The sequence below is a fragment of the Micromys minutus genome, assembly GCF_963924665.1.
Source record: "Micromys minutus genome assembly, chromosome: 17".
In the NCBI taxonomy this organism is placed as follows: Eukaryota; Metazoa; Chordata; class Mammalia; order Rodentia; family Muridae; genus Micromys; species Micromys minutus.
The window spans coordinates 19,220,294-19,235,989 of record NC_137952.1 but is presented as its reverse complement, the minus strand read 5'-3'; the positions used below and the strand labels follow the sequence as shown (position 1 = coordinate 19,235,989).

The 15,696-nt window shown below is 36.4% G+C and overlaps 1 protein-coding gene across 3 annotated transcripts in view; it reads left to right on the top strand.

The window, feature by feature from the left end:
* Positions 1–15,696, top strand: part of ANO3 (anoctamin 3) — a gene marked incomplete at both ends in the record, with an annotated part of 320,161 nt that overhangs the window by 116,539 nt on the left and 187,926 nt on the right. For all 3 annotated transcript variants that reach the window (XM_080930913.1, XM_080930914.1, XM_080930912.1), the window contains 2 exons: positions 4,554–4,748; positions 9,022–9,093. In XM_080930913.1, coding sequence (XP_080787039.1) covers positions 4,556–4,748; positions 9,022–9,093 — 265 coding nt within the window. The remainder of the gene's footprint in view (positions 1–4,553; positions 4,749–9,021; positions 9,094–15,696) is intronic.

The window sequence follows — 15,696 nt, the reverse complement described above, 5'->3', positions numbered from 1 at the left end:
GTGTTGTGGAGATCCTGAAGGTTTAGATCCATAGGGCTAGCCCCGTAATGTTTACATATAGATGGAAAATATGTTAGAGTGGGACAACTCAAATCTGTATATCTTAAGCTTGGCATCATCTGAGCTGGTCCGTCTGCCAGCTCTCCTACATTCCTCCTCACACTTACCACCACCACCACCATCCCAGGGCAAGCTCTCCAGCACTGACTGTCCTGGCTAGCTCCTCCAATGCCACAATCAGCAACAGACAGAGCTAGCTCTCCCACTCTCATGACTTTGTGTCCAGCTGTAGTGCAACCACCCCAGCAATGCCAGCTCTTTTTTGCTGCTCAGGGGAGGAGCAGAGCCTGGTCTTTCAAGTGCTGAAACAGGCAAGGGACTGGGTTAGCTCCTCAACTCTAATGACCTTGGGGCCATCTCCCCTTCTGCCATAGGTGGCAAGGTGTAAAATAGATTGTGTAGGTGAGCATCTCTCCTTTGCTCACACCACCATATAACAGACAAGTTACAGGGTCAGCTCTCTCATTTACACTACCTGAGGTCCAGCTCACCATTGCCCTCACACAAGGACTATCTATACAAAGCTGCATGCTCTCCAGAGTGCTGCACTAGGGACAGCTTTTCAGCCCTCATAACCTCTGGGCCAGATGTCCTGTTTCCAATAGATGACTAGAGTCAAGGAATGTGTATATGTGTGTTGTGGAGCAGTAGAAGCAGGGGAAGGTGTCATTCTTCTTCAGCCATGCCACCACCTGGCATAGAAGTGGTGAGGATATCTCTCTCACAATAATACCCTCTGGGCTGGAAAGCCAAGCATTCAGTAAAAAGGACATGAGTGCAGGAAAATCTTTCTAATGGTTGAAAATTAAAGTATAGTAAACAGATAAGATTAAATTCAAGAATGCTAAAGCATTGTGTAGAACCTTTCTTTCCATTGCTAGTCTATCTTGAACTAAACATTGACAGAGCTTTTGATGTACACGCTAAGGTATCATAATCAAATGGTTGCTTACAATATAGGATTGGAGTTACTAAAGGGCTGATGGATCTCAAATTTTATGATCTGATGGAAGTATATGTGTTGCTTTCTGTTGTTAAGAGTTAGGTGGCAGGATTCGTTGAAGTTCTGCACCTGTACATGCATGGTGTTGAATGCCCATTTGTTACTCTATTTGTTGAATAGTGATTTTCAACACTATGTTAAGTATTCCACAGGCGGATGTCTGAAAAGGTGCAGAACCTTGAGGTTTCCATGGTCTCTAGTAATGTTGGTGCTTGAATAGTGTAAGTCTCTGTGAAATTAGGCACCATCGAGGGATAGGTAAGTGTATGTGTCTTCCTAACTTCAGTCTGTTTTGGTTGTGGTTATACTCCTCAATCCTAGCACAATGTTCCTCTATATTCTCTTCCTCTTAGTTCTAGCTGTCTCCAAGTTCCTATATTGTATTTAATGATGATTAAGGATTATAAAGCTTTCTGATCCATGTTACTCACAGGGGTCCTCAATCTGTATTAGATTTTTTCTGTATCTATGCCAGAAATATACACTTTGTTTATCAAAATTTCTTCTATACTCTGAATTAAGTATCCTTGTCCTAGTAAGAGTCTAGTACAATACTCTTTATATATAGAATAGATGTTGGGGAGGGCCTACTCAAAGCAGTGTATCTTGGGTTTTATTTTTTTCTTCCTTGATCAAAATCAAGTTTAAAAAGTGAAGAGCAAACTTTTATAAGGGAAGATTCTTTTTTGTTTTGTTTTGTTTTGTTTGATGCATTTAGAATGTTTGATCCATTTTCATGATTTTTTTCTTGAATATTTTATGTATTTACATTTCAAATGTTATCCCCTTTCCCTGATCCTCCCTCTCCCACTAACATTCCTCTTCCCCCTGCTTCTATAAGGATGATCCCTTCCCACCCACCCATTCCACCTCACCACCCTGGCTTTCCTCTATACTGGTAAAACAAGACTTCATGGGACCAAAGGCTTCTTCTCCTATTAATGCCGGACAACGTCATCTTCTGCTACATATGCGGCTGGACCCATACATCCCTCCATGTGTATGCTTTGGTTGATGGTTTAGTCCCTGAGAGCTCTGGGGGGACTGGCTGATTGATATGTTGTTCTTTCTATGGGGATGAAAACCGCTTCAGCTCCTTCAGTCTTTTATCCAACTCTTCCATTGGGATCACCATGCTCAGTCTGGTGGCTAGCTGCAAGCCTCCTCATCTGTAGCAGTATGCTTTTGCAGAGCCACTCAGGAGACATCCATATCAGGTTCATAAAGAAAGATTCTTAACAAACAGAGAATCAGTAGCATTACATTGCAAAGAACAAAGTTCTTAAATCAAATTAATTTCACCCATCCCTGATTTACACCATTTTCAGATGTAAGACTTGAAGCAAATATTTACGTCTTATTTCTTGGATTCCTTACACATGAAACAGAATAAGTTTCAATAACGATGTTCTAAGTGATATCTCAATTGCTATGGGGAAATGTTATTCAAGAGTTCTTTACAGCAAACAATTATAAAAACTGGAAATTCAATAACATGGGTTGAAAAGCTTTTAAAAAGGTATAAGCCAGAGAACAATGACATTTCTAACTCTCAATATTCGACATAAAATGGTGACTAACACATATTGACTTCTTTGTAATAGCTGTGAGAACAGCCATTAGTTTAGGATATGATAAAACATCATATTGAAGATGTAGAAAAAGAAAAGTGTGGATTAATCAATGAAATCTATTTTATAATTAGATTTGTGGCCTCATATTATTTTCCATTAGACTTCACTGCTTCTCTGCTCACAGTATTATAAATAGTACATATGCATATACATGTTTGATCGACATATGTATGACTTTACAGGAATATATGCCATATAGAAGGGTGAAGTCCATTTTGGCTTCATGCACCATTATATACTCAATTTTAAAAGAGTACTGTGGAAGGCAAATGTCTAAATGGCATCTGTTGAATGAATGAGAGAATACAAGAAGAAGCAAATTAATGTAAACCCATTCACTGTATTGGAAATCATAATTTATTTTCAGCCTGTATGAATATATGTATCTTCATAAATAGAGTATTCAATGCTGACTCAAACAGCATGTGACCCTTCCCTTTGTATTTAAAAAATATGAAAAATGAAAATGCAGAATTCACTCTGTTGTAAAGCTGTGTGAGACTCATTGGGTTGTAGTGCAAGTAGTATTATTACACACACTTTGTTCAGGCTGCTTGTCAGGAGACACAAGACCAGAGGGATTTTCAGAGCACGTGACTTTCAGCTGAACATTCTGATTCTCAGCTATCCTGAACTTCATTTGTGCATCTACTTTACTTTACCCCAAAGAACACTTAGTTTTTACATATGTTTTCTATTTTCCTAAAATGAAGTTCTCAACATAGTACGTGAGACAATAAGCAAATATTTAGGGATCGGAAGTTCTAAAGTGAAAAATGGAGAAGACAAGACTAAAATTATTTGAAGAAAATTTTCTCTGTTATTTCTTCACTTTAGTATCTCAAACATTATTTTGGCTTCAGTTGGAGGCAGCATGTAATGTTTTTAATGGTGGCTTAGCATATTCTTTGTGAGAATAAAAGTTTGTTTCATTGTAATTACAAAGTCCTGCAAAGCTACAAGATTTGATGTAGATTCACAATTGCCCCTCACACCTATTTGTTTCATGTTTTATTGGCATAAAAAGGAATTAAAAGCATAATCATGTAAAATCTAAACTTGTAGATTATTTATGTCTTTTATTTTAAGATGAACAGAATGAGAGACAGACAGACGACAGAGAAACAGAGAGACAGAGAGACAGAGACAGAGACAGAAACAGGGAAGAGAGAAGACAAATTTGGATGGAAAAGGAGGTAGAGAGGATCTGAATGGAGTTGTGGGGTATGACTAAAATGTATTGTATGAAACAATTTCAAATAACTTTTTTTAAATGCTCACCATCATTCACCATCAGAAAAATGCAAATTTTAAAAAAGAGAGTGCTCTTAAAGTTGGACTTTGTTAGCAGATCTCTGTCCATGAATGAGTGACAGCTAGAGGGACACAGCAATGCTTTCACACTCCTGCTCTCTAGTCCCTTTCATACTATTCTGTGTTATATTCTTACAGTTGTTAAATGAACTTTTAATTCACCATATGTGTTTTCAGATGAAATACAAGCACAGGGTCTTTTCAATACACTAATTTGGAATGAAATTGTTTTTGTTTTTGTTTTTGTTTTTTGTTGTTGTTGTTAGTTTGTGTTTCTACTTGCAGACCTAAACAGTTAACTTTACACATTGAGAGTTCTCATAATTACCATCATAATTACAAAACTATTTCTCCAAGTTCTTTTATTTTAAAGGTCTTAAAAATGATTAAAACTCGACTAGATGTCATATCTATATGGCTCTTCTGTAGACAAATAAAAAAGCCAATTCACATGTAGATATTGTATTTTAAGGAACAAACAGTATAAAATGTATTTATTGGTCTCTGACACATTGCTAATACTCAGCATTTTGGATTTACAGGTATGAATATCAGCAAAAGTGAGATAACGACCGAAACTTCATTAAAACCGTCTCGGAGATCCCTGCCTTGCTTGGCCCAGAGCTATGCTCATTCAAAGAGCTTGAGTCAATCTGCTTCCCTGTTTCAGTCCACTGAGAGTGAATCACAGGCTCCAACTTCTCTAACGTTTCTTTCTGCAGATAAAACTGAACATGGTAAGTGACAGATACTTATTGCTAAATTTACAAAGAGTAAGTCATTTTTTAGTTGACTAACTTATTTATTTACTTTACATCCTGATAACAGTTTCTCTCCCTCCTCTCCTCCCTTTCTTAACCTCTCACCTCACTCCCTTCCCATTTACCCCTCTTCCCTTTCTCCTCAGAAAAGGAGAGTTCTTCTATGGATACCAACCAGCCTTGGCATATCAAAGTGCAGTAATTCTAGGTTCATCTTAATCTACTGAGGCTAGACAAGACACCTCAGTTAGGCGAAAGGGCAGGGAATGTAAGCTGAGACAATCCTTACTCTCATTTTAGGAATCCCACATGAAGTCTCACCTATGAAACTGTAACATATGTGCAGAGGTCGTAGATATGCCCCATGTATGCTCTTGGGTTGACTCTGGTTGACAGTTCAGTCTCGTTGAGTCCCTAGAGGCCCAGAATTGTTGAATCTATAGGTTTTCTTGTAATCTTGACTCCTCCAGTTCCTTCAATCCTTCCCTTCCATCTTCCACAAGATTCTCCAAAATACTTATGGTTTGCCCATGGGACTCTGCATCAGTTTCCATCATTTGCAGAGGGAAGCCTCTCTGTTCACAGTTATGCTAAGTTACCGTCTTCCAGTACAGCAGAATATCATTAATAGTGTTAGAGAAAAAGTAAATACTTTTGAGAATTCCTTTCTTCCTGCTTTGCCACGTCTGGATAGGATTTACTGAGCTCTTTAGGAATAAGTCTGGCAAAAGGAGAAAAATTCACTATATGAGTCATGGGAAATACAGCTTGATGGTTAGCTGTATTTATTCTGTCTTGCTTTAGAGCTTGCCTAACCCAGAAGACTCCGAACATGATTTTGAGTGTGTTCAGGGGAAGAAAAGACCAACTGGTGAAACAGTTCATATTTTATATCCTTGTTGATAGGACAGTCCTTGCAGGAATTTACAGACCATATTCAAGAATATATCTGTAATAAATAATTCTGTTTCTTTATAAAAAGCACCACCTGAAGACACTCAAAGGAATCTTACACAAAATCGGAGAAGATATGCACAAACATAAAGCCTTAAGATAAATAAAACCTAGTTTGAAAAACAGATAATTAAACCATAATAAGAACAAAAAGTCATTTAGTGAATTATAAACTCTTCAACATAAATAAAAAAGAAAAGAAAATTATACATGTCATCTTAAACCACCAGTGAAATGAATCCTCAAAATACCAGCAATTAGTAAATACCTTTAGATTAAAATTCTATCTATAAATGATCTTAATTCTGAAATTAGGGCATGGACTAACTGACTGATTAGAAGAGAAATAACATCTAGGGCTTCCTGCCACTGGAAAACTCACACCAGTATTATATAAACACACACTGAAGGTGAAATGGATACGCAGCATGCACAAACGCTGCAGAAACTGAATATAGACAAAATCTTCTTACAGAGGAAGAAAAGTAAGGATGAAGTCTCACTTGTAACCAATATGTTATTCACAACTAATACTCACTAAGAAACAGAAAATCAGTTTTATTCCTTGACTTAACACTGAGTGTGCCAAGTGTACTCCAGGGTAGGTCTCATATTCAGTAGTTGGCCATCACAAACAGGTCTCCCTCTCTCTCTTCTTCTTCTTCTCCCCCTCCTTCCCTTTCTCCCTCCCTTCCATCCCCTGTGTGTTTGTGTGTGTTTGTTCGTGTGTGTTAAAACAGTATGGATTTGGTAAAAATATCACCATGTATGAAGTTTTCAAAAAATAAATAAATCATTATTTTAAAATCTATTAAAATGATTGAGGCTTAATTTCATTCAAGAAATGCAAGGGTGGATGGTTCAATACATACAAATCAATAAGTGTCATTCATCAGGTAAAGAAACAGAAAGATCTAAGTATCAAAATATTCTCAATCGTAGTATAAAAAAAGACCACTGAAAAATTCACCTCCGTTTCAACATGAAAACTCTTGAAGAAATTATCAATAAAAGGAATATGGTATTATATAAGAAATTACATTAATTGGTTAATTAGCATTTTATTGCATTGGGCAAAAGTGAAAGCATTTATTTGCAACTAGAATGATATGGGTATTCATTTTTACCTACTCTTGCTCATTACAAAGTTTTTCATCATAGCACTCAACAGGGTTAGGCAAAGGATCATGATATCGAGGCCAAGCTGTACCATGTGGTCATTTCCAGTCTCCACCATAGGAACTGTCTTTCTCAAACAAGTAAGCATGTGAAAAAGTCACACTATAGTTACATGTTAATAAAAACATGACACTGGCACAATATTAAAAACATAGACTAATGGCTCTCTGTAGATTTAACCACCTTAATGATAAGGAGGCCAACATATTTGTTGAAAACATAGGAGAATTTTTATCAAACACTCGAAAAACCTGTATCCTCATGCAGATGAAACTGTATGCCTCTGTATCATCATCCCCGAAAAGCAAATCAGAATGCATCAAAGGCCTTGTCATAGACCATAAACTTTGAATTTAATGGTGAGAAATAGCAATAACACTTAAAAATAATATATAAAATTCTTGAATAAAGCTTTAGTGGCCCATAAAGTAATATGAATTGACAAAATGAATTCCATAAAATCAAGGAAGAGATGGTTTCCAGAATAAGAGAACGTTTCTGTCAGCTATTCATTTAATTTTCAGAATAAAGAACTATAAGAAAAAACACTTAAGGAACTAATCATCAGAATGATCAAAGAAGCTAAGTACGCACTTCATAAGTGGGGACATGAATGGACAGCAAATACATAAAAAATGTCTGACAAATGAAGTCATCAGGGAAAAGCCACACCGGGATCCAGGCTTGGAAGACTATAACTGAAGCCCAACACTGTGAACATGGAGACTGCAAAATCATTTATTTGAAGCCAGCATAGCTAATATACTCTTTCAAAGCTAATCTGGGTTTTGTGGTATGAATCCATCTAATCTAAACAACAACAACAACAACAAAAGCAAACATAAATAACAACATCAAAATCTACTATATTTTACACCTATCTCATTCCATTTGGAATGGCTATCAGCCAAACAAAAGAAACACAAAACAAAACAAATAAATCAAACACCCTATGAAATTTGGGTGGAAGATTTAGAAATTAGAAATCAGAGCTTTATTTAGAATGCAAATTAGTTTGTAAATTCATTATGAAATACCTCTGTATGCCACCAAAGCAGTCAAAGTCTGCATATAGTAAAGATACCTGCTTGCTCGTGTTTATCAATACTGCTTTCATATTAGATTTTACACAATTGTCCTATGCCTATCAATGCATGAATCCATAAATATATGAGACCTATATTTACAGGGAATAGTTTTCATAAAACAATGAAAATAGAGCTTGTTACATCAGAAAAAATATAATATTAAATACAATCATATTAAGTGAAATTAGTTCCAACTCAGAGAGTCAAATACACTTTGAATCATGGGAGAGGGGAGTCAGGAAACAAAATCAATATAAGAAGATGAGAGAACAATAAAGGTATCAGGAAGGCAGGTCTGGGAAGAGTGGGAATGGGAGGGGCGGGACAAAAGCACATCTCAGGAATGTAAGAATGTTTTGCAATGAATCCAGCTGTTATGGAACTAATATACTTAAAAATAAGAAATGTCAAATATTTTAGGTGAGGAGTTTATCCCTGAGGATGAGGTAGTAGAGACAACATAACAAGTCTGAGATAGAAGGATATATGAAAAAGATGCCATACTGCAGAAAATGAGGCCCTAACTGGGGCACACTGGTTCACACATCCACTCATGTAATACACATCATGAGTGTATAACATGAACATTTATGAACTGGGGTTGCCTTTAGACTGCGACAGTCCATAAATTTGAGCCTCACTTTGTTGTTCAATAGATATTTATATTTTCCCATTCTTCTCTTGATGTTTGTCTTATGAAAATATATTTTTATGGGTTTCTTTAATTTTTTCTCCTATGTAACTTGAGAATACTAGAATTTTATTTTCAATAATATAGCAATACTATGTATTTTATTCAACTTAAAGTGATATGCAACAAAGTGTTAATTCTTTAAAATAAAGAAAAAGGTAAATGTATCAAAGGTGGTGTTTTTTGAAAGTTAAATTTAAACTATTGCTTAAATACATTAAATTTCAACACATTAGCTTAAAACATTTCATCTTGAGTATAATTTAGACATCACAATCACTTTCTAGGTATGTCTTTATTTTTCCAAGTTACAAAGTGTCTCTTTCTTTCCCCCCAGTTACTTCTGAAGAGAGTAAAAAAGATTCTACCCTTAAGTGTTCCTTTGCTGACCTCAGTGAGTTTTGCTTGGGTGAGTTAATTTCCAGTATTCTCTCCTCTTTTCCCCTTCTCCAAAAATAAAGCATATTCTTAGAATCTAGAACAATTATTTCATAAAAAATGTTCATGTATGTTCTTTAACATTTGAGCAGTGATTATAAAAACCTGAGGTTTATAATTATTCATTGATTTATTGTATAATTCCAAATTCAAATAATATGAAGAAATAAAGTGAATAATTCTATAACAGCCTATCAGTGAATTCTTCTATACTTATGAATTTCTGTCCATTCTAAACAAGTAAGTGCATTATGATGCGGTGCACCAAATGTTTTCACTCAATATTTTTTATGACAGTGAAAGTCCTATTCTAGTCTTCCAGTAGTGGATAACATCATCTTTTGTCTATGTTCATATAAAGTCCAAAGTGAATCTATTTATTACTAACAGCAGTTGATCATGAGCCTTCTTTATGAAAACACTGTTGGTGTGTTTTAATTGCCTACAAATTTAAATATGGGTCTCCCCATTCTCAGAGAAGAATGGGAGAAGGATGTTGAAAGAATCTGTTTGAATGGGTAGCAAGAGAAGGAGGCTAATATTGGGAGTAAAGACAATTAATTAATTAATTAATTAAAAATGAAATATTAGAAAAAAGATTCTGTTGACTAGGAACTATAATCACATGTATTATGTGGGTGTTTAGAGTTTTGCAGTCACACAGATATTGAATAATTTGTTGCGGGATATTTGATTCCATTATGAAACTCGAGATTGTATTCTTTACCACAAAACAATCACTTTCTAGGTATGTATTTATTTCTCCAAATTACAATGTGTCTCTTTTTTTCCCCCAGTTACATCTGAGGACACACACACACACACACACACACACACACACACACACGCACGCACAGGTACAATCATACACAAACACGCACACACCTATCTACCCCAACTTTCCACCTAGCTCATCATATCTCTGCAGGACTAGATACATCCCTTCCCACTGAGGCCAGAAAAGGCTTACCAGTTATGGAATGGGATCCACAGTCAGGCAACAAATTCAGGGCATTTCCTGCTCCAACTGTTGAGGGATCCACATAAAAACCATGCTACATTTGGGCTACATAAGTGTCAGGCCTAGGTCCAGACCACTCTCTCTTTCTTTTTAGCTGGTGGTTCAGGCTCTGGGAATCTCCAAGGATCCTCATTAATTGACTCTGTTAGGCTTTCTATTGGGAGAGGAAAAGACAGTTTTCTCTATAATGTAATTCCCAGCAATTCTACTTTCTAGTAAAAAACCATACAGATACAGATGTTTAGGCAGTGCAAAGTGATCTTGACAGAAGAAAATCAAAAAAAAAGTTAGGTGGGTACGGTCATGGTGATAAAACTGAGGGTAATTAGAAGGATGAATATAATATAATAAGTGTAAAATACACTGTTAAATTACTAAGGTCACCCGTATCTCTGCAATGTGTTGTTTTCATTGTCTATAAAAAGATATCAAATTAATTAAAGAAAGACACATCAAGAGTATAATTAAATGAACAAGAGCATGTAAACACACTGCCATTAAATGTCAAGCAGGCTTATCTGCTGCATTTGCTCTTAAGCAGTGCAGAACACCATTGCATCTGACCTTGTTGAGCTAGTTTCCAAGCTCTGAGACCCAGGCAAGTGCATCTAGCTACTGGCTTCCGTTTTGAACATGAAATTATAAATGTTGTGCTATAACTGACTACAGGTTCTCAGTGTTCCACTGAAAACTGATATTCCATTTGTTCAAAGGAAGAGTTCTGAAGAAAGCCTGTAGCTTTATTGCTTTGGAACTGACATTTCTACCAGATTTGCTGTGTTAGTAACTTCTTCAGGTGCTATAATAAGCATCCTGCTAAAAATAACTCTAGGAAGTAGAGTCATTTGGGCTCCTATATCCAGGGTTTACTCCATCTTGGCAGGAAAAGTATGGAGGCCAGAGCCTGAGGCCATGGGTCACATTGCATTTTAGGTTGTCAAACTTGTTCAATTAATCTATATTTTGGTTCAACTTTCAAAATGTGTTCAGAGTATGGTCGCTTATTACCTCATTCACTCCTTTCCATAGTCTAGTCTGTGATTTCTTAGCTAGACTGGTGCCGTAAATATCTAACTGGACTCTGTGATCAAACTTTTTCACCTTTAGAGTCTGCTTTCCACATCGCTATAATGAAGAAAAATGAAATCTCATTATTCCTCTGCTCCAGTCTCTCCAGGGTTTCCCATTCCATTTAAAATATAAACTTATTATGGGCTTCAGAAACCCTGTGAAATCTGGGTCTGTCCTCTGTAGGCCATTTCTTTATGCATATTTTCAGTCACAGTGCTGCAGCCAAATCACTCATGTGCTTTCCTCTCATCAGAAGTTTGCTCTCTTCTCAGGACCTCACATTACACCAAACCCACACCAGCTCCCCTATCTGTCACAACAAGGATTTGTTTCGCTTCATAATTAGCACTGCTGATTAACATTGTATGGTTTATTTATGGATCCTCACATGAGATCAAAAGGCAGTGACTTTTTAACCATATTGGCATTTGTGTTCCTATAATCAAGAAGAGTATATAGTACATATATTATGTTCAAAAATATTTTAGGATTAGTTAGATAAGTGAGGAATAGACATAAGTCAGAGTATAGTGACAAATATACACACCTTCAGAGTGCATATGACAGATTTGCTCTCCAGGGTCCCACTTGGCACAGTGGAATAAAAATGAGCAGCGACCTATTAGGAATCCATTTGTGCACTGAATGCGATAACGTTTTCAATTGACAAGAACTTATTTAGAGAGCTAAAAGTCATCATGCTTCAATTATAGATTTCCTCTTCTTAAATTAACCAATGTTAAAGCTTAACTGTTACACAAATATTTAGTGACATTTGTCTATCTATAATTATAAAACATTAGGTAGGATTTTATTTATATTCAGTTTACCAATTAATAACAATTTATAATGAAATCTCTTATTAATATTACTCATGAAATTGAGATATCTCCATAGGAAAAGTCAGAAATAATGACTGGGGGAATGAATAGAAGAGTCTATGGTGTGTATAGGGAACAGCACAACAGGCACAGCAGGGTGCTCTGAGTGTCTTTCATAGCTTAAATGGAACTCTCTCACAACAGAAACATGGAAATAAGGTGTGGCTACAGACAAAAAGTACAGAAACAAAGAATACATTAACTTCCAAAAATTCTTTTTTCTTAAATTGAATATTTTATTTATTTACTTTTCAAATATTACCCCCTCTCCTGGTGTCCCCTTTGAACAACTCTATCCCATCTTCACTCCCCCTGCTTCTAAGAGGGTGCTTCTCCACCCACCCACCTATCCACTCCTGGCCCCTTGCCCTGGATTTCCCTACCCTGTGGCATCTAGCCTTTCCAGGACCAAGGGTCTCTCCACTCAGGGATGTCCAACAGGGCCATCCTCTACAACATATGCAGCTGGAGCCTCCATGTATACTCTTTGGTTAGAGGTTTAGTACCTTAGATCTCTGGGGGGGGGGGGGTATGGTTATTTGAAGTTGTTCTTCCTATGGGGTTTAAAACCCCTTCAGCTCTTTCAGTCCTTTATCTAACTCCTCCATTGGGACCCTGTGCTCAGTTCAATGGTTGACTGTGAGTATCCACCTCTGTATTTGTCATATCTCCAGAGCTGCTCAGGAGACTGCTATATAAGGCTCCTATCAGCATTCACTTCTTGGCTTCCACAATAGTATCTAGATTTGGTGTCTGTATTTGAAATGGATCTCCAGGTGAGGCAGTCTTTGGATTGCCTTTGCTTCAGACTCTGCTCCACACTTTGTCTCCATATTTCCTCCTGTATTTTGTTCCACCTTCTAAGAAGTACTGAATCATCCATACTTTGTCTTCGTTCTTCTGTGAATTCTGGTCTGTGAATTGAATCTTGGGTATGCTGAGATTTTGGGCTAATATCCACTTACAGTAAGTGCATACCATATGTGTTCTTTTGTTACTGGATTACCTCACTCAGGATGATATTTTCTACTTCCATCCATTTGCTTAAGAGTTTCATCAACTCATTGTTTTTAGTAGCTGAGTAATACTCCATTTTTTTAAGTGTACTACATTTTCTGTATCCATTCTTTATCTTAATGTTAAATCTCTGGATAATCTTTGTAGGGACAATCCAGACATTTCCCCCAGAACGTTTCATGTGGATAATAATTGTAGAGATGGAATATATTATCAATCAGAAGGTACAGATTTATATACCAATTTCTGTGTCCATATCATCTGTGCTTCAGCTTTCTAAATTGTGAAATGGAGACATTGCTTAATCCCAGCCTATAATATGGATGTCAAGCCAACTAGAATTAAGATATTCTGGGAAAACAAAGCAAGAGAATGCATATTGGATAAGATGCAAATTTTAAAATATGTAAAATATAAAAATAACTTTAATCAACTATAATTGAATGGTATCCATTATCAGATATTCTGGTAATTTTAAACAAAGTGTTATACCCATAAATAGAAAAGTTTCAAATTAGGAAAACAAACTTATAATGTTCTCACATGTTAAAAAGTCTCCAACAGGGTCCTCAGTCTTTTCCTGATGCCCCTCATGAACAATAAGTAAAACAGAGTAAGTGGAGAGATGAAATGGCATTATGAGAAAGAAAATTCTTAGAATTGGAATAATCTAGCTATTGAAGTTACAAACTCAATACTGGCTATAAAATCTATTCTTTTCTTAAAGACTTCCATTTAGGCTTTATAATAAATATGTCCTTTTCAGAAACTCAAATTTTCATGTTTATTGCAGGTATATAAGTAACAGAATTATATAAATAAGGCTGCTATAAACATAATGGAGCATGTGTCCTTGTTATATGTTGGAGCATCTATGGGATATATACCCAGGACTGGAATAGCTGGGGTTTCAGGTAGTACTATGTTCAGTTTTCTGAGGAACCGCCAAATTGGCTTCCAGAGTGGTTGTACCAGCTTACAACCCCACCAACAGTGAAGGAGTGTTCTCTCTCCACATCCTTTCCAGCATCTTCTGTCTCCAGAGGTTTTTATCTTAGCCATTCTAACTGGTGCAAGGTGAAAACTGAGGGTTGTTTTGATTCAAATTTCCCTGATGATTAGGGATGTTGAGCATTTCTTTAAGTGCTTTTCAGCCATTTGATGTTCCTCAGCTGGGAATTTTTTGTTTAGCTCTGTATCCCATTTTTAATAGATTATTTAATTCTCTATAGTATAGATTTCTGAGTTCTTTGCATATATTAGTTACTAGCACTCTATCAGATGTAGAATTGGTAAAAATCCTTTGCCAATCTGTAAGCTGCCATTTTGTCTTTTTAACAGTGTCCTTAGCCTTAGAGAAGCTTTGCCATTTATAATAGCCAGAAGCTGGAAAGAACCCAGATGTCTATCAACAGATGAATGAACACAGAAAATGTGGTACATTTACACAATGGAGTACTACTTGGCTATTAGAAACAATGACTTCATGAAATTCATAGGCAAATGGGTGGAACTAGAGAATATCATCCTGAGTGAGGTAACCCATTCACAAAAGAGCACATGGTATGCAATCACTGATAAGCAGATACTAGCCCCAGAAAGCTCTGGATATCCAATACCCAAGAAAGAACTCACCGACATTATGAAGCTCAAAAAGAAGGAAGGCCAAAATGGAGAAGCCCCAGTCCTTCTAGAAAAGAGAACAAAACTCTCATGGGAGCTAAATACTAGGTTAAAAAGAGAAGCAGGTATTGAAGAAAAGAAAACTCAGAAGCCACCTCACCTGGGGATCCACCACATATATAGTCACCAGATCCAAGAACTATAGCTGATCCCAAAAAGTACTTACTGGCAGAAAGTAGAAAGAGATGCCCCTCAGGGACTAGGGTTAGGGTTAGGGTTAGGGTTAGGGTTAGGGTTAGGGTTAGGGTTAGGGTTAGGGTTAGGGTTAGGGTACTGACACCTGTAGCCTAACAGCAGGGTATTAAGTAATGTGACATTTGTTCTATCTCAGCTAGAACTGCTGGACTCTAACTTTCAGCCTGCTAGTAGGAAGTCAGGAGAAGGGAAAGAGATTCATAGAAAAGTGATTTCAGCATTTATTTCTAAGTAATAAAAAGTTTCCTATGAAAGCTATCAAAAGGAGACATGTAAAGATCCTAAATGGGGAAAGAGAAAACTGTTCTAGCAAGGGAAAAATTCTTCTCTTCTCTTATTTTCCTCGGTACTTATGCATCTTTCAGAATACATGATCACATGTTAAAAAGTTCATAACAAGTTCCCACAAGAAATAAAAGCATAAATTGAAATAGAAGTTTACAACAGAGAATGTTTACATGCAAATCCATTGGGAGTAATCTCAGCTACACAGGTTCACTGAAGGTTAGAAACTTAAGTAAGCTTTTAATGAAGTTTGGTATATATAAACCCAGTCAATATTTTATCCTCTGTCTTAGCACCTATAATAAATTATTAGTTAGTTTTTTTTGAACTTCGGTTAATTGTTTTATAGCCTCTTAGAATGTACTCTGAGTAGGTGAAAGCCTGGTTATCATCTTAGCAATTAACTGGAGACACTTAGGAG